Source organism: Leucoraja erinacea, chromosome 15, assembly GCF_028641065.1.
Source record: "Leucoraja erinacea ecotype New England chromosome 15, Leri_hhj_1, whole genome shotgun sequence".
In the NCBI taxonomy this organism is placed as follows: domain Eukaryota; kingdom Metazoa; phylum Chordata; class Chondrichthyes; order Rajiformes; family Rajidae; genus Leucoraja; species Leucoraja erinaceus.
Window position 1 is genome coordinate 712,443 of NC_073391.1, and position 23,718 is coordinate 736,160.

The 23,718-nt window shown below is 44.7% G+C and overlaps 1 protein-coding gene across 5 annotated transcripts in view; it reads left to right on the plus strand.

Annotated features, from left to right (window-relative positions):
• Positions 1-23,718, plus strand: part of rpp30 (ribonuclease P/MRP 30 subunit) — a 62,279-nt gene that overhangs the window by 5,363 nt on the left and 33,198 nt on the right. For 4 of the 5 annotated variants that reach the window (XM_055646572.1, XM_055646575.1, XM_055646573.1 and 1 more), the window contains exons 2-5: positions 2,568-2,623; positions 5,681-5,737; positions 13,273-13,347; positions 17,184-17,255. In XM_055646572.1, coding sequence (XP_055502547.1) covers positions 2,568-2,623; positions 5,681-5,737; positions 13,273-13,347; positions 17,184-17,255 — 260 coding nt within the window. The remainder of the gene's footprint in view (positions 1-2,567; positions 2,624-5,680; positions 5,738-13,272; positions 13,348-17,183; positions 17,256-23,718) is intronic. The other variant, XM_055646574.1, reaches the window with a different exon arrangement.

A 23,718-nucleotide genomic window follows, 5' to 3' on the forward strand; every position in this document is an offset into this window, starting at 1 on the left:
GAGATCCCAATAGTCCATAAATGTGAATACCTGCCCCCTTCACTCCTCAACCACACATTCATCTCCCTTGTCTTTCTGCTCCTACCCTCACTAACACCTGGCACTGCAAGTAATGCAGAGACCACTACCATGGTGGTTATTCTTTTTAGTCTTGTACCCAACTCCCTATACTCATTGCAGTACCTCATTCCTTTGCACACCCAAGTCATTTGTGCCACTATGCACAAAGACTTCTGGCTGCTCACCCTACCCCTTGAGGATGTCATGCATACCACACGGACACATCCTGGATCCTAGCACCAGGGAGGCAGCCTACCATCCTGGAGTCTTGACTGCTGCTGCAGAATTTCCTGTCTGCACCCTTAGGAACCATCTTACTGCACCAACTTACTGCCATCACCATTGCAACAAAGCCAAGTTAAGAACCCAAGAAGAAGAAACAAAATACCGTGACCATGTCACTCCTCAAACAAAATAACGAAACTAAATGTGAATACCTGCCCCCTTCACTCCTCAACCACACATTCATCTCCCTTGTCTTTCTGCTCCTACCCTCACACCTGAGTAGACTGAACCTTATCCATCCATCTGTCTCTGATAGCCTCTTTACCTCGGCCACCTCACCATCAACTTAATTTGACCACAACACAGCATTTAAGACTCGCCTTCCCCTCTGTCTACCCCAACATCCTGGATCCCGCTCCCAATAGTCCCCATAGTCCTGGAGTTTGAATTGTGCATTCCTGACCCCTGGAGGTCCAAATCTTAATGCACCGTTTCTGCAGCAACATACATTAAGAAACACAAAAATAACGAAACCCAGAGTACAACATAATTACATCCATTGTACTGATAAACTCGGCCATCACCATAGCTTGATGGACCACCACAAAAAACTTTCCCCTCTGTATCTCTCCCAATAGGCTGCTTCACTGCACCTTGCCTTGTTTTTATTAGCTACGCAATTAGGATGCTCCAACTATTGCCCAGATCTGTCCACAGACGGTCTTTCAAATTCCTGTGCCTTTACTGTTCCAAATATACACTGGCACCATCCCCTTTTCTCTGTTACATCATAACTGCATCAGGGCTGCCTCCTGCACTCATGTACTACTGGTTAATTTAATTAAATTTACCCTCAAATTTACTTGGACTATCCCAGTACACGGTCCAGTATGAACCCTCTTTGAGTTTGACTATCCACATACTGTTTCAGAAAACCCTTTTGAACACACCTAACAAATTCTGTACAATCTAAGGCTTTTCACTATTAATTTTCTTCATGTCGCTCCTTTTACATCACAGTCGGTGGCAAAATAGTATCATTCCTCTCTTCTACCCCACTCGTATAAAACTATTCCTCCTTGAAGTCTCCTTCAAGTTATACTTTACAACTGTGACCATATTTACTAATTGTAGTTTCTGTGAAATGCTCCAAAACATTTATTGTTAACTATGTGAAGTCTTATTCACGGCTGTTTTTCTGCATAATCTGCCTAATTATGCTGAATAATTTCTGGTAATGGTGTAGACATTGCCAATGGGCATGTTTAAATGCACAATCAACTTGTATGAACGGAGTCAATTAACATTTGGCACATAATAGATTGTTTTGAAACTTTCAAAGTAATATCAGTTTGTATTTGTCGAGTTATTTTAGCTTCTTTCCCAAGACGCTGCACATGAGTATTCCTATCCACAATTTGCATCAAACCACAGCTCAAGTCGAGTCAAGTTTATTGTCATATACACAAGTACAGTGAGGTGCAGTTACAATTAATATCTTAATGGAACAGCATCACGGGCACAGATTCAGACAGCACATAAAATACATGAATTATACATAAACTATACAAGACAGTGAAAAGCACAAGGACTGCAAATGACAATTAGAAAACATCGTAGTGCAAGTGGTGGAGTGAAATGTTCCACTGCCAAGGTACGGGTGAGGTGATGCTAGAGATATGACTAAATGTCATTGTGTTGGAAGGAACTGCAGATGCTGGTTTAAACTGAAGATAGACACTAAATGCTGGAGTAACTCAGCAGGCCAGGCAGCATCTCTGGAGAGAAGGAATGGGTAACATTTTCGGTCGAGACCCTTCTTCAGGCATGTCATTAGTTAGTTTGTCTTTTACCTGAATTAAATCAGAAGAATTTTTCTATTACAAATCTCAAATTATGGAGTACAGAGCCAAATAAATAAATGATGGGTTTAAGAGGGAACTGCAGATGCTGGAGAATCGAAGGTTACACAAAAAAGCTGGAGAAACTCAGCGGGTGCAGCAGCATCTATGGAGCGAAGGAGCGGGTGCAGCAGCATCTTCGCTCCATAGATGCTGCTGCACCCGCTGAGTTTCTCCAAATAAATGATGGGTCTTTGTCCCAAACATTTTGGAGGGCATTGTATTTGTTTGTTTACTTCCTTAGCGGTCGCAAGATGTGGAATATAAAGTAGTACACCACATAATTTTTATCGGTTGATATAAGTAATCACATTGGACTTTCTAGACAAAACAGATTACATTTACACAATGTTTCAAGTTATCATTTTTTTTCTGTTCTAGTTGGTTATTCGACAGTTGCAATTAATCATGTGCTTGATTTTCAACAGAAAGAACAGGTAAGATCTCTACCAATGACTCTCAATTATGTGTTGTGTGCCTTTGTACCCTAATAACCTTTTTAACCATTTACCTATCAAAATAATTAATTTCTGGAGTGTCTTGCTAGTTTTCACAATTGAAAGTCTAAATTGATAACTCCTCATATTAAATCCACATGCAGGTGGAACTAGTGATTAGGCGGCGATTGATATGTTAGCCTTTATTTAAAAAAAAGGGATTTAAATACAATAGAACTTTATTTATTTCAGGAGGTAAACTGATCTACCAACAGTCATAAAAACAACAAAATACATGAAACATAAAATTAAAGTGACGAGTGGAAAGGCTTTGGGGATGTGTAAAGATTGGGGGGGTGTAGTTATTCTCAGTCTACCCCATCACATAAGGTGGGGGGGGGGTTGAAAGTTTGATAACCACAGGGAAGGTTCTCTTGTGGCATTCTGTCCTACATCTTGGTGGAACCAATCTTGCTATTGAGGGAGTGCAACATAGGTTCAGAAGGTTAATTCCCGGGGTGGCGGGACTGTCATATGCTGAGATAATGGAGCAGCTGGGCTTGGACACTGGAATTTAGAAGGATGAGAGTGGATATTATTGAAACCTATAAGATTATTAAGGGTTTGGACATGATAGAGCAGGGGTCGGAAGCCAACGGGTAACACAAAATCATATGGCCCGCAGGCGAATTTTTTTTCCCCGTAATCATCCGGCCCGCCCCGAGCGCGGCCGAGCTTTGGCTGTACTGCATCCTGCGCAAAGCCGCCAGCACATCTGCGCGCCTTCTGTGAACACGTTTAAGAAAGAACTGCAGATGCTGGAAAAATCAAAGGTAGACAAATGCGGGAGAAACGCAGCGGGTGAGACATGCAAGGATTGCACGAGGCTGCCTCACCCGCTGAGTTTCCCCAGCATTTTTGTCTACCTTCTGTGAACACGTGATTTGATGCCTGCCCCGGCCCCTATGCAGAACCAGGTTGCCCTAGTCGTAACAGAGACAGTCCTAGTCCTTACCTTTCACCCCAACAGCCATTGCATACCACATTTAATCCTCCGAAATTTTCGCCACCTCCACACGATCCCAACACTAGTCACATCTTCCCACCTCCACCCCTTTCCGTATTCCCGCACAGATCTTTCTGTCCTAGGTCTCCTCCATTGTCAGAATGAGGCTAAATGCAAATTGGAGGAACAGCATCTCATATTTCACTTGGGCAGCTTACAGCCCAGTGGTATGAATATTGATTTCTCAAACTTCAAGTAACCCCGGCATTCCCTCACACTCTATCCCTCCCCCACCCAAGTCCCACAAGCTTCTTGTTTTCACCCTACAAACAGCTAACAATGGCCTGTTTTGTTGCATATCTTTCATTCATTGTTCTTTACGTCTACATCATCGTCCATATCTCTCCTTTCCCTTATATCTAACTAGTCTGAAAAAGGGTCTCGACACGAGACATCACCCATTCCTTCTCTCCAGAGATGTCGCCTGTCCCGCTGAGTTACTCCACCTTTTTGTGTCTACGGTTTAAACCAGCATCTGCAGTTCCTTCCTAAACAATTGCTACTCAACACCCAATAGCACGGGAGAATCTCAGGACTGTGTGCTCAGTCCCTTGCTCTATACCCATGAGTGTCTAGCCAGACACGCTTCCAATGCTGTCAATTCATTACTGATACCACTGTTGCATGAATAACGGGTAATGAAGAGTCGGAGGATAGGAGGGAGATTGAAAGTTGGTACCAGAACAACAATCATGCAAGGGACTGATTGGTGACTTTAGAACGGGAAGAGTCAAAGATGCATGACCCTGTCTTCATAGACAGTTGGTGGTGCAGAGAGTCAACAATTTCAAGTTCCTAATCATGCATATCTTTGAAGATCAGCCCTGGGCCCAGCACATTCATGCAATCGGAAAGAAAGTCTATCAATGTCTCTATTTCCTTAGGAGATTGAGGGGAACACTGTCTTGAACTTTATCAGGCGTATGGTAGAGAGCATCGCATTGCACTGGTTGCATCTCAGCTTTTTTCTGCACCTCAAGCTCCCAGGAATGAAGATTATAAAGCATGTTCGGCCCTGCCCATCACTGGCATTGACTTCCCCACCATCATAGGAGGTGCTGCCCCAAAAAGAGCTAACATCAATGATCCACACCAACCTGGCTATGCTTTCATTTCACATACCATTGGAAAGAAGGTATTGGACTCTGAAAACTGTCCATGACCTTCCTTCATTAAGACAATTATTAAAGCAAGAGCCTCTTCCTTAATGAATTTAATGATGAACATTACATTGCAGCTGCATTTCATAATTACATTGATTCATGTTTTATTGTGATATTTCTTGAGATTATATTTGGCTATAATTATATAATTGGTGATGTATTACAAACATTCACATTTTAATCTTGAGTGCCACCACATTCATTTATATGTAACAAAATGTGCTGAAGTAACTCAACATATCTGGCAGCATCACTGGACAACATGGATAGGTGACATTTCAGGTCAGGGCCCATCTTCAGACTGATTGTAATTCGGGGAAGGAAGCTGGAAAAGAACTGGGAGCGGGACAAATCCTGGCAAGTGATAGATGTAAGACAAAAATTGCTGGAGAAACTCAGCGGGTGAGGCAGCATCCCAAAACATTGCCAATTCCTTTTCTCCATAGATGCTGCCTCACCCGCTGAGTTTCTCCAACATTTTTTGGCTACCATTGATTTTCCCAGCATCTACAGTTCTTAAACAAGTGATAGATGGATACAGGGTAAGGGGGGGGGGGGGGGGGGGGGGGGGGGGGGGGGGGAGAGGGTTGATTAGGAGTTTGGTGGAAAAGGAGCCACAAGTGTGTCAGATAAGGGGTGAAGGAGAAGTGAACCGTGAAGCCAGAAGGAGGGATAAACATAGAAGTGGGTGGAGAGGGACAGAGCAGAAGTGCGGGACACAGAGGAGGCACTGGTGAGGGGTCCATCCACAAAAGCAGGGGGAGCGCAACGTTAATTTAAATAATTTTTCTTCCATTTGTATTAATTGCACAAAAAAATGTTTTCTAGGGAATTGCCAATCCAATATCTGTTGCAGAGCTTTTTCCATCTCCACCTATTGTACAGGTATGTACAGAAATACGTTTCAAGGGATCATTAATATGTGCTGGTGACAACGTTTCTGTCAGGCTGAATTTGTCTGTTTTGGAGATCAGATTATATTTCTTCAGAAGCGTACAGAATGGAAACAGGCCCTTCAGCCCATATAACCAACATGTCTGCCCATGACAACCCATCTACATTGGTCCCACCTGCCCAAGTTTGGCCCATATCCTAAACCTTCCCTATCTATGAGCCTGCCAAAGTGTCTTTTTAAGTGGTGCTATAGTACGTGGCTCAATTATGTCCTCCGGCAGTTCATTCAATATATCCATCTCCCTCTGACTGAAAAGGTTCCTCAGGTTCCTATTAAATCTTTCCCCTGTCAGATCAAACCTATGTCCTCAGGTTCTTGATTCCCCTACTCTGGGCAAAACCAAAACCCTAAATAAAGTCCAATGTGCCTTTCTTGACTGCATTATTGACTTGTTATGCCACTTTCAAGGAACTTCGTACCCCAGATCCCTCTGCTCTACAACCCTCCCAAAAGCCTGCCATTCATTGTGAAGGTCCTGCCCTGGTGTAACTTCTCCAAACCCAACACCTTGCACTTATCTTTATTAAACTTGCCCACTTGCCCAAATAATCAAGATCCTTCTGTGATTTTTGATAACCATCTTCACTATTGATGATACCACTCACTTTATTGAACTTACTAATCATACCTTGTACATTCTCATCCAAATCATTGTTATAAACCAGAAATGGCAATGTGCCCAGCACCGACCCTGGAGCACACCTCTAGCACATGGAAAAATAACCTTCCACCATCACCTCTGCTTCCTTCCATGAAACCAATTCTTTATCGGTTAGTTACAGTGCCCTCCATAATGTTTGGAACAAATACCCATCATTTATTTATTTGCTTCTGTACTCCACAATTTGAGATTAGTAATAGAAAAAAATCACGTGGTTAAAGTGCACATTGTCAGATTTTAATAAAGGCCATTGCTATACATATCACCATGTAGTAATTACAGCTGTGTTTATACTTAGTCCCCCCATTTCAGGGCACCATAATGTTTGGGACACATGGCTTTACAGGTCTTTGTAATTGCTCAGGTGTGTTTAATTGCCCCCTTAATGCAGGTATATAAGACAGCTCTCAGCACCTAGTCTTTCCTCCAGTCCTTCCATCACCTTTGGAATCTTTTATTGCTATTTATCAACATGAGGACTAAAGTTGTGCCAATGAAGTCATTATGAGACTGAGAAACAAGAATAAAACTGTTAAAGACATCAGCCAAACGTTAGGCTTAAAAATCAACTGTTTGACACATCATTAAGAAGAAAGAGTGCACTGGTGAGCTTACTAATCGCAAAGGGACTGACAGACCAAGGATGACAGAAGAATTCTCTCTATAATAAAGAAAAATCCCCAAACACCTGTCCAACAGCTCAGAAACACTCTTCAGGAGTCAGGTGTGGATTTGTCAATGACCACTTCCGCAGAAGACTTCATGAACAGAAATACAGACGCTACACTGCAAGATGCAAACCACTGGTTTGCCACAGAAATAGGATGGCCGTTTACAGTTTGCCAAGAAGTACTTAAAATAGCAACCACAGTTCTGGGAAAAAGGTCTTGTGGTCAGATGAAACAAAGATTAATGTATATCAGAGTGGTGGCAAGAGCAAAGTATGGAGGAGAGAAGGAACTGCCCAAAGTATGCTACCTTATCTGTGAAACACAGTGATGGGGGTGTTATGGTCTCACAATATCTTTTGGTGAATCCATATGTCTTGAATACTTTTTCGATTATCTGTATCATTCCTCCTGTTGAGACATGGGTTACCCCATGACTCGTTATACACGCATACCGAAATAGAGATTTTGGGAGTATCAGGCATCCGTCCTTGTGGCTCCACATTCCGCCGTCCTGTTTCCTACCTTCAGTGTGTTCCACTTCTGCAATCTTTCTGTTACTGGTGGTGCTGCCTCCCTTTTTGCGGATTTTTTGTTTGAAAGGACTTCGTGGTGAGTCCATCTCCTCGACCACTTATTTCTAGTCTTGACCCATACCCAGTCTCCTGGCTCCCAACTTTTTCTCAGTGCTTGTTATTCCCTTTAGCATACGAGATTTGGTTATTAACATACTTTTCATGTAACTCGTCTCGTCCTCACTCCGTAGGATGGGATACTGAAAGGGTTTTCCATACTCCCCTTGCGCTTGGGGCTATGCTAGTCCCCTTTGCCGTTCTCTATTATTTCATTCACAAAATGGCTACCATTATCACTATAGATCCTTTCTGGGATCCCAAACCTTGTGTCCCTGCTCTGCGGTTGCCTCAATTTAAACTAATTGAAATCTTTTCCTTTAGTGTGGGCCGTATCACACTTGCAGATGGCTTTTGGTAGCAGGACTGCGTCCAACAGGTCGAGAATGAGGTCTTTATACAGGATTGGTTTACCCGTGGAGGTGACCATCCCTCTATTTCTCCATTGAGCGGCAAAGACGTGTACCGTCGAGAAGCCATATGCGCCGTCCGTATAGATATTTATTCTCTTTCCTTTCCCCATCTTGCATGCTTCGATGAGGGCCACTAATTCGGCGGCCTGAGCCGAGTAGTGGGCTGGTAATGGTTGTGCCTTCAATGTCTTGGTGTCGGTGACTACTGCGTAACCGGACTGGTTAATTCCTGTCTCATTCTTCTTGCAGGATCCATCAACATACAGGGTTAAGTCCGGGTTTCCCAGTGCCACGTCCTTCAGATCTGGTCTTGGCATTACTAATTTATCCGTTTCATCCAGGCAGTTATGTGGCTCCCCGTCTTCCTCAGTTGGCATCAGCGTGGCTGGATTTAGAGTCGTACGTCTTTATTGTTACGGTACACTTATATCGTCCCATCCACGTTGAAGTCTGGATTTGGCATTGCAATCATAGGGTAAATCCCTCACCCATCAAGACCATTTAAATTTGGTGCTATGGAACTAAGGGGATGGCTTACCCCATCGGCTAGATTTACCACATTACCTACAAAGGGGCTGTTCGGGTGACACTCTGATTTTGCAAACCTGGTTGTTGTGGCACATTCTGCGCCCCATGGACTTGGACCATCGTTGTCGGTAGTCCTGAGGCTTCCCCTTCTCCCACTGGTACTCCTCTTACTGTATATGGAGGGGGGGCACTTGCCATCCCAAGTGGTGGTGCTGGCGTAGATACACCGTGGTGGGTGCCTCCGTCTTTTTCTCTTTCTGGCCTTGCCGTGCCAGATTCTCGCCTCTTGGCACCCCAACTTCTCCTTGTCTGTCCGCTGTTGAGTGGCATCTATCACAATGGCAGACATTAGTTTACAACAATCATCAACAAGTAACTTACCACTAAAATCTTACCACATGTTTAAGTACTTACAATTACGCTTACTTTGTATAAACATACATTTCTCATCACCTTCATACCCTTTTGAGTATGCCGAGCCCATTCTGATTCCCTCCTCGAGACTTACGACTATACTTTTTCCCTGTCAAGTCCAACTTGACTCTGAAGTCCCAGACATCTTACCTTTGGCAACCCTGTCGCCGGAGTAGTCCATCTACCCTTCTCAATTGTCCCCGACAATTCTGTACGTCGTCTCCGGTCTCTGAGGAAGGTAACAAAATACAACTCGGCAAATTCAAAATTACAACCCGGGGGCCCCTCCTACGGAACATTCTGGTTTATCTCAGTTGTATCAATTGGAACCCGTCACTCTGTTTCCACCTTCCACAAATCCTTAAAAGTGAGCGCTCTTGGTTTCCAGGAAGAAGGCAACAGAGGTATTGGGGCCCCACGTTGGGCGCCAATTATGTTAGAAATGTTTTTCCCAACTAAACCAGCAACAGTATGAAAGATATAACCTGAATGTTTATGCTCAAATAAATCCAAGAGTCAGAAAATCTCTGCAATAGCTTTACTTGTCACCATGGTGAGAGAAAGACCGACAACGATGTGCACAAAGCGTCCACACCAATGCCGGTGCTATTCAGACTGATAATACAGAAGATCACACACATCTTTATACTAATACAACAGCGATAAGCGCATGGTTAGTAATTTTCCATTACATGTATGAAGGTTAGGGAGGCAGGGAGTTTATAGGGAGGAGACCACCTGCCAAAATAAGACCTTATTGTTTGGAAACACATATACAGGATGATAGCATTATCATGGAATGTCATAAGGATGAGAACAGTTCTTATCTATGTTCTCTCAGCTACTGCAAGGCTGATTTGTGATCCGTTCTGCCGGATCACTGCAAAAAGCTTGTTTGTACTACCTGCTAACATCTTTAAAGCATTAATTAAAGGTACAGTCCCCGATAGCTATAGGACTGAATTTTTCTATCATATGGCCTGGGCATGTATGGCTGCTGAAGGTACTGGCTCATTTACCATCATTGATGATACAACTGCTGATGGTAGCATAATGAATTCTGAAGTGTGTAGATGCATCCTATCGGCTCAAGTTCAAACAAATACCTCAAAACTCATTAGCCGGCAGCCCATTCTGCAGCAAGACAATGATCCCAAACATACTGCGAAAGCACAAAGAAGTTTTTCAATCCTGGTGGGTATTTGTCCCAAACATTATGGAGGGCACTGTAGATATGTTTTTTTTTTGTTTTTTTTTACACAAGTTAAAAAATGATTTTTGTATTTTTTAAGCTTAATATTATTTCTCAAATTTATTTGTTTGCTAAATGCAAAAACATGTCATTGTTCCAAAATATTTATTTTCATTACAGTGCATTCAGAAAGTATTCAGACCCCTTCACTTTTTCCACATTTTGTTACATTACAGCTTTATTCTAAAATGGATTAAATTGGGTTTTTTTTTAATCATCAATCTACACAATACCCCATAATAAAAAAAAGTAAAAACGGGTGTTCAGACGTTATTACAAAGTAATTAAAAATAAATAACTGAAATATCACATTTAAATAAGTATTCAGACCCTTTACTCAGTACTTTAAGGCACCTTTGACAGCGATTACAGCCTCAAGTCTTCCTGGGTATGACGCTATAAGCTAGGCACACCTGTATTTGGGTAATTTCTCCCATTCTTCTCTGCAGATCCTCTCATGCTCTGTCAGGTGGATGGGGAGCGTCGGTGCACAGCTATTTCAAGGTCCCTCCAGAGATATTTGATCGAGTTAAAGTCTGGGCTCCGGCTGGGCCACTCAAGGACATTCACAGACTTGTCACGAAGCCACTCCTGCGTTGTCTTAGCTGTGTGCTTGGGGTCATTGTCCTGTTGGAAGGTGAACCTCTGCCCCAGTCTGAGGTCCAGAATGCTCTGGAGCAGGTTTTCATCAAGGATCTCTCTGTACTTTGCTTTGTTCATCTTTCCCTTGATCCTGACTAGTCTCCCAGTTCCTGCCACTGCCAACCACCATGCTTCAGCGTAGGTGTGGTATTGACCAGGTGATGAGCGGTGCCTGGTTTCCTCCAGTCGAGACACTTGGCATTCAGGCCAATGAGTTCAATCTTGGTTTCATCAGACCAGAGAATCTTGTTTAGATGCCTTTTGGCAAACTCCAAGCGGGCTGTCATATGACTTTTATTGAGGAGTGGCTTCCGTCTGGCCACTCTACCATAAAGGCCTGATTGGTGGTGTTGCAGATATAGTTGTCCTTCTGGAAATTTCTCCCATCTCCACAGAGGAACTCTGGAGCTCTGTCAGAGTGACCATCGGGTTCTTGTTCACTTCCCTGACCAAGGCCCTTCTCCCACGATTGATCAGTTTGGCCGGGCGGCCAGCTCTATGAAGAGTCCTAGTGGTTTCAAAGTTCTTCCATTTAAGAATGATGGACGCCACTGTGCTCTTCAATGCTGCAGAAATTGTTTTATACCCTTCCCCAGATCTATGTCTCGACACAATCGTATCTCAGAGGTCTATGGACAATTCCTTCGTCTTCATGGCTTGGTTTTTACTCTGACATGCACTGTCAGAGTAAGTTTTTGGCCTTCCATCACAGCTATGTGATGGATGTTTATGTAAAATGTAATTATGTTGTGTCTGGGGTCTATTTGTGTGTAATGTATGGCTGCAGAAACGGCATTTCGTTTGGACCTCCAGGGGTCCAAATGACAATTAAATTGACTCTCTCTCTCTCTCTCTCTCTCTCTCTCTCTCAACTGTGGGACCTTATATAGACAGGAGTGTGCCTTTCCAAATCGTGTACAATTAATTTAATTTACCACTGGTGGACTCCAAGTTGTAGAAACATCTCAAAGATAATCAATGGAAACAGGATGCACCGAAGCTCAATTTTGAGTGTCATAGCAAAGGGTCTGAATAGTTATATAAATGTGATATTTCAGTTATTTCTTTTTAACTACTTTGCAAAAATTTCTAAACTCCAGTTCTTGTTTTTTTTATTATGAGGTATTGTATGTAGATTGATGATAAAAAATGAATTTAATCCATTTTAGAATAAGGCTGTAGCGTGACAAAATGTGGAAAAAGTGGAAGGGACCTGAATACTTTCTGAATGCACTGTATCTTGGTGAATTTGCTTTACAAGCCATTTGCATTCCAGGCAGCAACACTAAATGTACCCCTTCCTCAACTAGATATGAAATTGGTCAGATTTTCCAGGAGTGATTGCTGAGCAGTGTATCATACTGTATAGGAGTTATTTGTGTTAAACTACAGCATGACCACAATGAGATAATAAAGAGTACAAATGTACTAAATCTGCTCAGTTTTGGGTGGACAATTCCACATAATTCAATATTTTTCTTTCTCTAAAGCTATCACCATTTTAGTCTAAATTCGGTAAACCTACACCAATTAAAGTAGACTAGACCAAGTGGGACCCGTTGGGTTCCATCCCCTCACCACGTGGTTGTGGGTGGGGGAGAAGCGGCCTGCGGCGTCACACACACACACACGCACACTAACCACCCCCCCCCCACACGCACTAGTGCCCTTGATATTATATTAATATTATTCATTCGCTACTTTTACCCCATTTCTGCCCTATCCACCCACGCTTAGCCCCCAACTCGCAGGCGCATTTAGAGAGGGACAGGGAGGGGGTAGAGAGAGAGTGGGGCAGAGACAGACGGGGGGAGAGAGGATAGAGGCCGAGGGAGAGGAGGGGGTGAGGGACCTGACCCGAGACAGACCTGAGAGCTTGTTCTTCACTCACAGCATGTGGAACACAGCGCGCAGATCCATTGTGACGTCATCATCGAAAGACAGCGGTTTTTTTTCCAAAGTTTGTTCAGATTTTTGAACATTATCATTACTAACTCGAGAACTAAAGCATGGATTTTTCATATAAGGCGATTTTCGGAGTCCATGGGGAGAATCTCTACTGGAATATGTAAAAAATGTTACCGTTAGCGCGTTGTTTTTTCGCGAAGATGTGTTTGGGCGCACACACACACACACACACACACACAGGCGGTGATGAAATAAGTGATTCTAGTTGAAGGAAAAGTATATTTTGTGATTTTTATAAAGAGAAATGTGAAATCGTAAAACTAAATTGATTTTTTTTGTCAAAAAAGGGAAAATCAAAGCCAATTAAAATTATGACCAGGCTTACTTTGATTGCCTCTGATGTCTCTCATTACAATCAATTGGTAAGTATTAACCCTTCATTTTAATTCTAATGTGTGTGGTTTGTGAACTAGTCATTCCTAATATTTTTAATTGATTGCACAGATGAGATTTACAAGAATGGTACTTGCAATGAAAATTGTAAAAATGGAGAACAATAAATGAATTGGGCCTTACTTTGGCGCAGAAAAGCTGAGGGGAGACATATTTGAACTATATTATATTACTAGACCAAGTGCAGACCCGTTGGGTCTGTTCCCCCAACGTGCGGTTGTGGGGGGGGGGGGGGCGGCACGCAGCGTCACACGCACTAACTGTCCCCCCGCACTCACGCTAATTACCCCCTTGATATTATATTAATATTATTAATTTGCTCCTTTTACCCCATAACCACCCTATCTACTGATGCATAGCCCCCAACTTGCAGTCACATCTAGAGAGGGGCGGGCGGGGGTAGAGAGTGAGGGCAGAGAGAGAAGGGGCAGAGACAGAGATACAGAGAGAGGGGCAAGAGGGATAGGGGGGTGGAGAGGAGGATAAGAGGGAGAGGGGGGAAAGGTGGGGGAGGAGAGAGTGAGGGGGGAGAGAGAGGGGTGCTGAGAGGGGGGGTGGGGAGCAGGGAGGGGGAGGGAGGGAAGAGGGTACGGGTTGTGGAGGGGAGGGGGAGTGGGGAGGAAGGGATAGAGGGGGGAGGAGAGGGGGGGGGAGAGGAGAGAGGAAATTGGGGGGGGGGGGGGGGGAGAACCTAAAAAACATTTTAGAACCAAAAAAGACACATTCTGCAAGCATTGTAGAACCAAAAGAGACACTTTTTGCAAACATTTTAGAACCAATAAACACTTTTTGCAAACATTTTAGAACCAATAGACACATTCTGCAAGCGTTTTAGAACCACTAAGGACACTTACATTTGAGTAGACTTGTTCAGTGTTATTCACAGCTCAGAGAAAAGTGACCCTCTGCCTTCCTCCAGCTTGCAGACACTGATTGAGGCACACCACTTCCTGGTTTTATAGTCCTTCCCCCCCTGCCACCAGCAGGGGCAGCAGAGAGTGGGGAATTTTGTAAAATTATTAATATCTCTGTCATATTTCACCGACGGGAAAAATGATCGGCACACATACGGAGGAGAGGGGCTCTGAGCGAGGTGGCCAAAAATGACGGCCGTAGGTGGCGGCGTTCTCTCGGAAATCGCAGCACAGATGGCCAAAGCCGGTCAAGAACAGACTTATAGATAGATAGATAGATAATTTCCCTTAGCAAAGGGTCAAACTCTAGGAGGCTTGCATTTACAGTCATTGTTAGAAGGGATGATGAGGACAAAAAATCAAAACCGTAGTAGGGATTTGGAACCCACTGCCTGAAAGAGTGGTGGAGATAGAAATTCTTACAGCACTTGATTCTTCCAACACATGGATATATACTGGTTTACCTTTATTATTGTCACTTAGAATAAAGGGGAGGCTCTTAGAATAAAGGGGAGGCCATTTAAGATTGAGGTGAGAAAAAACCTTTTCACCCAGAGAATTGTGAATTTGTGGAATTCCTGCCACAGAGGGCAGTGGAGGCCAAGTCACTGGATGGATTTAAGAGCGAGTTAGATACAGCTCTAGGGGTTAGTGGAATCAAGGGATATGAGGAGAAGGTTAGCATGGGTTGTTGATTGGGGACGATCAGCCATGATCGCAATGAATGGTGGTGCTGGCTCGAAGGTCTGAATGGCCTACTCCTGCACCTATTGTCTATTTGTCTATATACAGAGGTACAGTAAAAAGCTTCCCAAACAGATCAGATATATTAAACGTGACCTGCTAGACTCTGGATGTAATACTGGAAGTTAGGATTAGGTTGATTTTGATCTTTTTGGATATATGCGGACAGATAAATTTATGAAACAGCCTGTGTAATTACAGGTGCACAACCTTTTATCCGAAGATCCAAATAACGAAAACCTCCGAATAGCAGACATTTTTTTCGGTCCTTGAAGAAAGGTCCTTGAAAACGTTCACCGAGGGCGGCCCGCAGAGGTTACAGCGGAACCTCCGGTCGGTCCTCGAAGAAAGGGGAACTAAATCCCCATTCATAAAAGAGAAGGTGAGGGTATATTGCGCGGGAGGGTTAATAATTGACAATATGCTGCTACCTGTCCGCTGACTTAAAAAGTTCCCACCGTAGACACGATACACAATGTAGGCAGCAGCAGATTGTCGCTCCCTTCAGTTTCACCCCACCTATACCCCTCTGGTTCCCGGCCATGTGTGTGACCCCTTCCCTCCCCTCTCCAGCACCGGCTCATTGCACCAGCGCGGGGGCTTTGCACTGTCTTCACGTCGGCGATGGCAGCAGGTCAGTGTAGTCACCGGAGACGTCAGGACCAATTGGACGTCGACCACCATGCCCACCGCAAGCACGGAGAGCCCAGAGACCCACAGCCAACAGCAGCCCAGCCCAGCCCCGCTCCAACTACAGAGGAACCTGGGTTGCGGATGACGGAGCGCAGCTCGGGGCGTCGTAGGGGCCCATCGGGGAGCGGGTTCCTGTTGGGCCTGACGTCTCCGGCCACCTGCTATCCTCCAGGAACTGTACCACCCTTGCAGGAGAGTGGGGTTGTTTGCAGTTGCAGAGGGAGGGGGCAAGGGCGGTACAGTTCCCAGTCTCGGCTCCAGTCCAGGGGGGTGGCCGGAGACGTCAGGACCAATGGGACAGCGACCCCCAGGCCCACTGAAAGCACGGAGATCCCAGAGACCCACAGCCAGCAGCAACTCCAGCCCAGCCCCGCTCCAACTACAGAGGAACACGTAGGGGCAGAAGCGGATGGTGTGCAAGGTACATCTCGTTCTTGGGGTGGCACAGCTCGGGCTGTGGGCAAACTGCCACTTGTCGCCGTAGCAGCCCATCGGGGAGAGGATTCCTCTGGAGTTGGAGGGGGAGGGGGGTATTGTGCTGTTTGATCGCCCCCTGCTATCCCAGGGACAGGGAGACACAGCGGCTTTTTAAGACTGGTGGGCAATCACTTCCAAAGTTCTGCCCACACAGTCAGTACACCTCTCCTACACTGCATTTCATACAAACATTTATTCTGCAAAAAAAAACCTACATTGAAGACTCAAACTCGCGACCGAGTAACTGCCGGGATCAAGGCGCAAACTCGCGACCTTGCGGATATGAGCCGAGCACTCTACCACTGAGCCAGACATTAAAATCTATGCTAAAAAATTTCCATTCCGAAGACCGACAAATTCTGAATTACGAAAAGTGTCTGGTCCCAAGGCTTTCGGATAAAAGGTTGTGCACCTGTATAAAGATGTAGATGATGACTGAACACAGTAGAGAAGTGATGCAAAATTGAATGACATTTGTGTTAACATTGAACTGGAGCACACTGCTCCTCCAGCTCTCACAGATCATTGCAAAAAGCAGCGAGAACCTCACAATTGGGGGATAGCTGGAGATGTATGACCAAGTGGCTTTAATGTTCACAGGAAAGCTTAGAAAAACAGCTTTAGTTCACCAAGGAGACATTTTTTGCAATGGTATTTATTGAAGTTGATAATGTATGTAAAAGAAATGGCTTACGATTTATTTTGTAATGCATCAGTAAAAGTCATTCCTTTTATTATTGTGCATACAATCATTAAATATGTTTTAGAAAAGTTATCAAATGAATAAAGATATAAATATTTTTCAAAAATTAAAAAGTGCAATTTATCTTGATATCCATTATATGTTCAGTGTATTTTTCTGGCCAAAGCAATAAATGTGATTGTGAGCTATTAAGGATGTTGATAGCTCACAATTATTAGTTATGATTTTACTGAAGTAAATGTACTGTTATCACCACTAACACATTATGTTGCAGAGAACCGCTTATCCTCAAAACTTGCCGTATGATATTATAGCCGTGGAACCAAAAACAGAAAAGTTGTTTCATGTAAGTGAATTAGAATCAAGAAGGTATAATTAACTAACCTTGTTTTCCATTGCTTTGTGGCCTCCCTCTTTTATATGCAGTTTTATTTCCATTTATGCTTTTATGGTCTGCCTCACCTTACACATGTCTAGAGTTCGGAGAATAAGCAACTGCAAGAAAGGCGATGTTACGGTGGTTATGGGGATTTCAATATGCAGGTAGGCTGCGAAAATCAGGTTGATTCTGGATCCTAAAAGAATGAATTTGTAGAATGCCTACGAGGTGGCTTTTTCGAGCAGTTCATGGTCGAGCCCACTAGGAAGATTTGATTAAGGAGAAGGAGCCCCCTGGAGGCAGTGATCATAATATGATAGAATTCACCCTGTAGCTTGGGAAGGTGAAGCTGGAATCAGATGCATCAGTATTATTGTTAAGGAGAGAATGAAATGACTGTGGCTAACAAAGAAGCCAAAGACACCGTAAAAGCAAAAGAGAAAGCATATAATAATGGCAATTATTATATAATAATTAACCCCAACAGAAGGCAACTAGAAAAGCAATAAGGGGAGAAAAGATGAAATGTGAAAGTAAACTAGTCATTGGAGGATACCAAAGGTTTATTCAAATATGTAAAGAGTATGAGAGAGGCGAGTGGATATTGGACCACTGGAAAATGATGCTGGAGGAGTAGTAATGGGGAACAAAGAAATGGCAGATGAACCAAATAAGTGTTATGCATCAGTCTTCACCAGCAATGTGCCAGAAATTCAAGAGAGTAGGAGGCTACTAAATGCAGTTGCTACTACTGAGGAAAAGGTGCTTGGGAAGCTGAAAGGTCTGAAAGTGAAAGTGACCTGGACCAGATGGATTGCACCACAGGGTACAAAAAGTGGTAGCTGTAGAGATTGTGGAAGCATTAGTAGTGATCTTTCAAGAATCAATAGTCAGGAATGGTTCCAGGGGACTAGAAAATCACAAATGTTACTCCACTGTTTAAGAAGGGAGCAAGGCAAAAGAGAGGGAATAATGGGCCGGTTAGCCTGACTTCATTGGTTGGTAAGATTATTGCGGTCATTATTAATGATGAACTTTGAAGGTACTTGGAAGCACATGATAAAATAGGCCAAAGTCAGCATAGTTTTGTTAAGGGAAGATCTTGCCTGACAAATCTGTTTGAATTATTTGAGGAATTAACAAGCAGGATAGACTACAGAGAGTGTGGATGTTATTTACTTGGATTTTCAGAAAATGAAAAATTCAAACCTCTTGGTTTGTTAGTGAAAAGTTTGGGAAACAAAATTGTACATTATCTCAACTTTTGAATGTTGTCCTTGTTGCTGTGAGACTGCATATCTTCTGAGCTCTTCAAATATACTTCTTAAGATTTGCCACTGCGACACAGATGGTTTTAAACTAAATAAGGGGGGTGGTGGTGTCAAATGGGATAGTCAAGGACGGAGTTAAAGGGAAAGGGAGTAAAGGGATAGTTAATGACCCCCGAATTAATGGGAAAGAAAGCTCACAAAGGGATAGGAGAGTAATAGGGATCGATGTGAAAGGTGAGTTGCGTAAGGAATTAAAAGTACTGCGTGAAGTATAAGTAAAGTAGATGAGCTTGAGGCTCAGTTAGAGGTTGGTAGATATGACATTGTGGGGTTCAAGGGATATGGGGAGAAGGATTGCACGGGTTATTGATTGGGGACGATCAGCCATGATCACAATGAATGGCGGTGCTGGCACGAAGGGCCGAATAGCCTCCTCCTGCACCTATTTTCTATGTTTCTATCTTGGCTCTGGTCTGTACATTGTCCTCCAATCACCGTCAGCAATGTCCACAGTTGTACCCAACCCATAACCTACCTGGTGTTTGCCTTGTGTGTCAGTAGAAGCTCCGTAGAAACCTCCAGAAACCTTGCCTTGCAGAGCTGGTGTAGCCACCTCGTACTAATCAGCACTCTCCAGTAACGGGAATACTGCTGGTGACGTTGAATGTGCACCTTTTTGTGGGCTGTCCAATGAGATCTCAGTTATCTGCTGAATGCCAGCAGCTGTAAGAATTTCAACAAAAGCTTTTCAGTGGCAGAGATTGAAATTGAAACACTGTGTCAGCAATGGAGCCCAGCAGTGCTATTCTTTTCAAAGCAATTCATTCAGTGATCTTATTAAAAAAATTGCAAGACATTCAATATCGTTCTCCTGCCACCCCTGCCCTTTTACCTCCTCCCTCAACTCTGTCCAGGGACCGTGACAGTCCTTCCATCTGAAATAAAGGATTTTGTGCCCCTCCTCTAACCACATCTACCATATCTGGTGTTCTCGATATGCTCCTGTACATCGGCAAGGCCAAGAGTACACTCAGCATCCATTTCACTGAACACTTGCGCTCAGTCTGCCAAAGACTTCTGGATCTCCTGGATGCAAACCATTTTATCTCCCCTGTCCCATGCTGACCTTTCTGGCCTGTGCCTCCTTCAATGCCAGAGTGCCACATGCAGATTGGACGTACAGCACCTTCTATTTCACGGGTAGTTTGCAACCCAGCGGTATGAACATTGAATTCTCTAAATTGGAATCACTATGACTCTCTTTGGGGAGTAACCACTATGACTCTCAAGGCTTAAGAGGAACTCTCTTAAGCTCATAGTTGCTGGTTGGGCAGTCACTCCGTGGCGGGAGTGGATGCAGTTACTTGGCATGATGAAGTACGAGTCCAAAGGGGACGCACTGTGCATGAGTGTGGCCGTCGTGTGGGACATGCTGAGGCTGTACCCATAGCCGTGGTCATCGGATGCAGACCACATTAGCAGCAATGTATCTAGGATTCTAGCTTGCAGCGAGCTACACCTCCTCGTACGGTCCCCGCTGGAAACTTCTCGCCGAGCAAACAAGACGGCTAAATCGGCCGGTCAAGAATCCACCCGCTGGCCGACTGAGTTTAATGCTACCGGTTGGCATCGAACAGTAAGAGTTCACTATGATCCCGCCAAGCGTACATCCGCATGCCCCCAGGGAGGGGTTCCGGGAGACCAATCTTCCCCCAGTGATGCTGGCTGCAGGCATCTGCTGTGAGTGGTGTGCTGCAATCCAGAAGGGCGTACCGTGAAAACAACAACTTCCCAAGTGTGAGAGCAGCAGCCTCCTGGGCAAGGAAGCTGTAACTGGTTAGTTACGGAACACCAAAGGCACATCAACACCAAAGGCCAATTAGGTCCGCAACTTAACCCATCATGTGATGAGAGTATTAACCATGGCATACTTATACCAAATGTCTCGCGACAATGAAGGGCACATTCCCACAAGAGTGGACATGAAGTGACACTTTATTTCACCCTGTTGGTTCAATGTAACATCACCATGCTATCAAGATCGTAAACACCTCCAACTGGTGGGATGATAGAGTATCACTGCACGTTCACTGATCTAGACCAAGCGACAGTGACCTCCACCCCGACCCAAACACTGGCTCAGTAATGTAGGGGGATAAAGATTAGCGCACAAGGCGCTTAAAACCTCAGAAAGGGCACTCATTTCGAGTGTTATAAATAGGTAAATTATACAAACACTCCCCTCCCGCCCTGAACCCCTTCCTCCATTACCAGTTCCACAATTTTCAACGATGTATCCTTCTTGGGATCATTCCATCCCTAGTCAATAGTTGGTGCAGTAATGCAGCAACTCTGCCGGTGCGCTGCTGTGCCGCCCTTTTCATTTTTTTTTAAGTATTTCACTGGCAGCCCCGGAGGATCCCACACATTCTAATGCCAATAGAAATGAATTTTTAGAAAATTCCTTCCACCTATGGGTTCCTTAGCTTTACAAGTCAAGTTAAGAGAGTTTATTGCCATGTGTCCCAAATAGGACAATGACATTCTTGCATGCTGAAGCACAACATAATATTGTAGTCATAAATACAGATTAGATCAGTGTGTCCATATACCATAGAATATATATATATACACACATCAATAAACAGATAAAGTGCAATAGGCTGTTATAGTTGAGAGTTTGTTTGAAGTTGTATTTAATCAGGCACTGCCTACCCTGACTAAAATTATAACATGGTAATTACTAAATATAAATAGTAAAGGCATGGGGGAATTATGCCTATTTAAGAGATCGATCTCTTAGGTCGGCATAATTCTCCGTGCCTTTCATCCGCATCACTTGCAACATGTGAAGGTCTGTGCAGCCCACGTGCCGTCAGCGCTGCTTCAAGCCGTCAATGACAAGCGGGGCTGAAGGCAGCAGAAATTCTGCCTTTGTAGTACAGCGCGTGCACAGCAGCCTACTGCGCATGCTAGTTTCTTGGCGCGTTTTTCAAATATGGATTGCCATTATCTTAAGCGTATTTTAAGAAACAAAGAGAGAAGAATGGAGTTTGTGTACCGATAATGTGTTACGTACATTTCTTGGTGCTATATGTTTTTAAATACCGTATTTCCCGGGGTGTGGCCCGGTGGGGAGAGAGCTCCTTTCACAGTGTTTGGGGAGTCTGGCCTGGGGTAAAGTTGCGGGGAGGGCAGGAGCATTGTGAAGGAGGGGATCGGTATCATGCCAGTAACCCACTTGCGACGCTCCGGGCGGGCATTGTGGCCGTGGAGGGAAGTAGCTTGGGTGGCTGCGAGTAGCCGTGGGCCGGACAGCGGAACCTGCCACCTCAGCTCCTTCTGCCGGCCCCCGCTCACCTATGGCATCTCTCCGTCTGAAAACCTCTCTCCTGCCGCTCGCTGGCCTCGCTCATGTCAGCCGCTTCCCGCAAATCCTTAAATTCCGACAGCGCGATCGAGGTTACTCGGCTGTGGGAATGTAAGGATTTACGGGAAGTGGCTGACATGAGCGAAGTCGGCGAGAGACAGGTGAGAGGTGTTCAGACGGAGAGCACTGCCAAAGGTGAGCGGGCCGGCAGAAGGCGCTGAAGTGGCGGCCAGTCCTGCTGTCGGGTTCCGGCGGCCGCTCGCAGCCACCCGAGCTGCTTCCCTCCCCAGCCACAATGCGGTGGCTCCGCATCCGGAGCGCTGCGGCAGTGGTGAGTGAGTTACTGGCATTATCCCCGACCCCCTCCTTCTCACACTCCTGCCCTCTCTGCAACTTTACCCCTGGCACAGACTCTCCACATGCTGTGAAAGGAACTCTCCCTCCAATTGGTCACTTGAACAAGTGTTGTCATTCAATAGACAATAGGTGCAGGAGTAGGCCATTCGGCCCTTCGAGCCAGCACCGCCATTCAGTGTGATCATGGCTGATCATCCCCAATCAGTACCCCGTTCCTGCCTTCTCCCCATATCCCCTGACTCTGATATTTTTAAGAGCCCTATCTAGCTCTCTCTTGAAAGCATCCAGAGAACCTGTCTCCACCGCCCTCTGAGGCAGAGAATTCCACAGACTCACCACTCTCTGTGTTTCCTCGTCTCCGTTCTAAATGGCTTGCTCCTTATTCTTAAATTCAATAAGATTTCAACTGATTCAACTTGGCCCGGTGTGCTCCCGTTTTTCCCACCATCTCTCCACCTGCCGTCACCCTTCATTCCTCCACCCCCCCCCCATCCATTCAGTAATTCAGAATCAAGGAGACTTGGAAGCCTTGGGCAAATTGAATTGTTACTGTCTTTTTTTTAAATTTTTGCGGAGAGAACAATCTGAGCATATGCGGTTTAAGTTATTTTATTAAAAGCCGACTGACTGTCTACCTTGAGTAATTACTCACAGCACGTGCCTATGTTTAATAGTCTGATGGCTGTGGGGAAGAAGCTGTTCCTGAATCTGCATGTTGCAGATTTCAGGCTCCTGTACCTTCTACCTGATGGCAGCGGAGAGATGAGTGTGTGGCCAGGATGGTGTGGGTCCTTGATGATGCTGCCAGCCTTTTTGAGGCAGCGACTGCGATAGATCCCCTCGATGATAGGGAGATCAGAACCGATGATGGACTGGACAGTGGTTACAACATTTTGCAGCCATTTCCGCTCCTGGACGATCAGGTTGCCGTACCAAGCCACGATGCAACCGGTCAGCGTGCTCTCTACTGTGCACCTGTAGATGTTCGAGAGAGTCCTCCTTGACATACAGACTCTCCGTAATCTTCTCAGGAAGTAGAGGCGCTGATGTGCTTTCTTTATAATTGCATCGGTGTTCTGCGACCAGGAGAGATCTTCGGAAATGTGCACGCCCAGGTTGAAGTTCTTGACCCTTTCCACTATTGACCCGTTGATATAAAAGGGACTGTGGGTCCTCATTCTACCCCTTCCACAATCAGTCCACAATCAATCCACACGAATATACACTTTACTCATTTGGTTCATTGGCCTAAACCTGCCATTGAAATCTGCTGCTTCTGACTGTATGCAACTCTATGTGCCTCTACACGCGTTCTGTGATTCCGTCTCTCTGGAACTACTGCCTCCCCTGCCAGACAAACCAGTATAATTCCATCGGAGAAAATTTTCCTATCACCTTAATTTTGCGCTTGACTTTGAAAAAGTCACCAAAT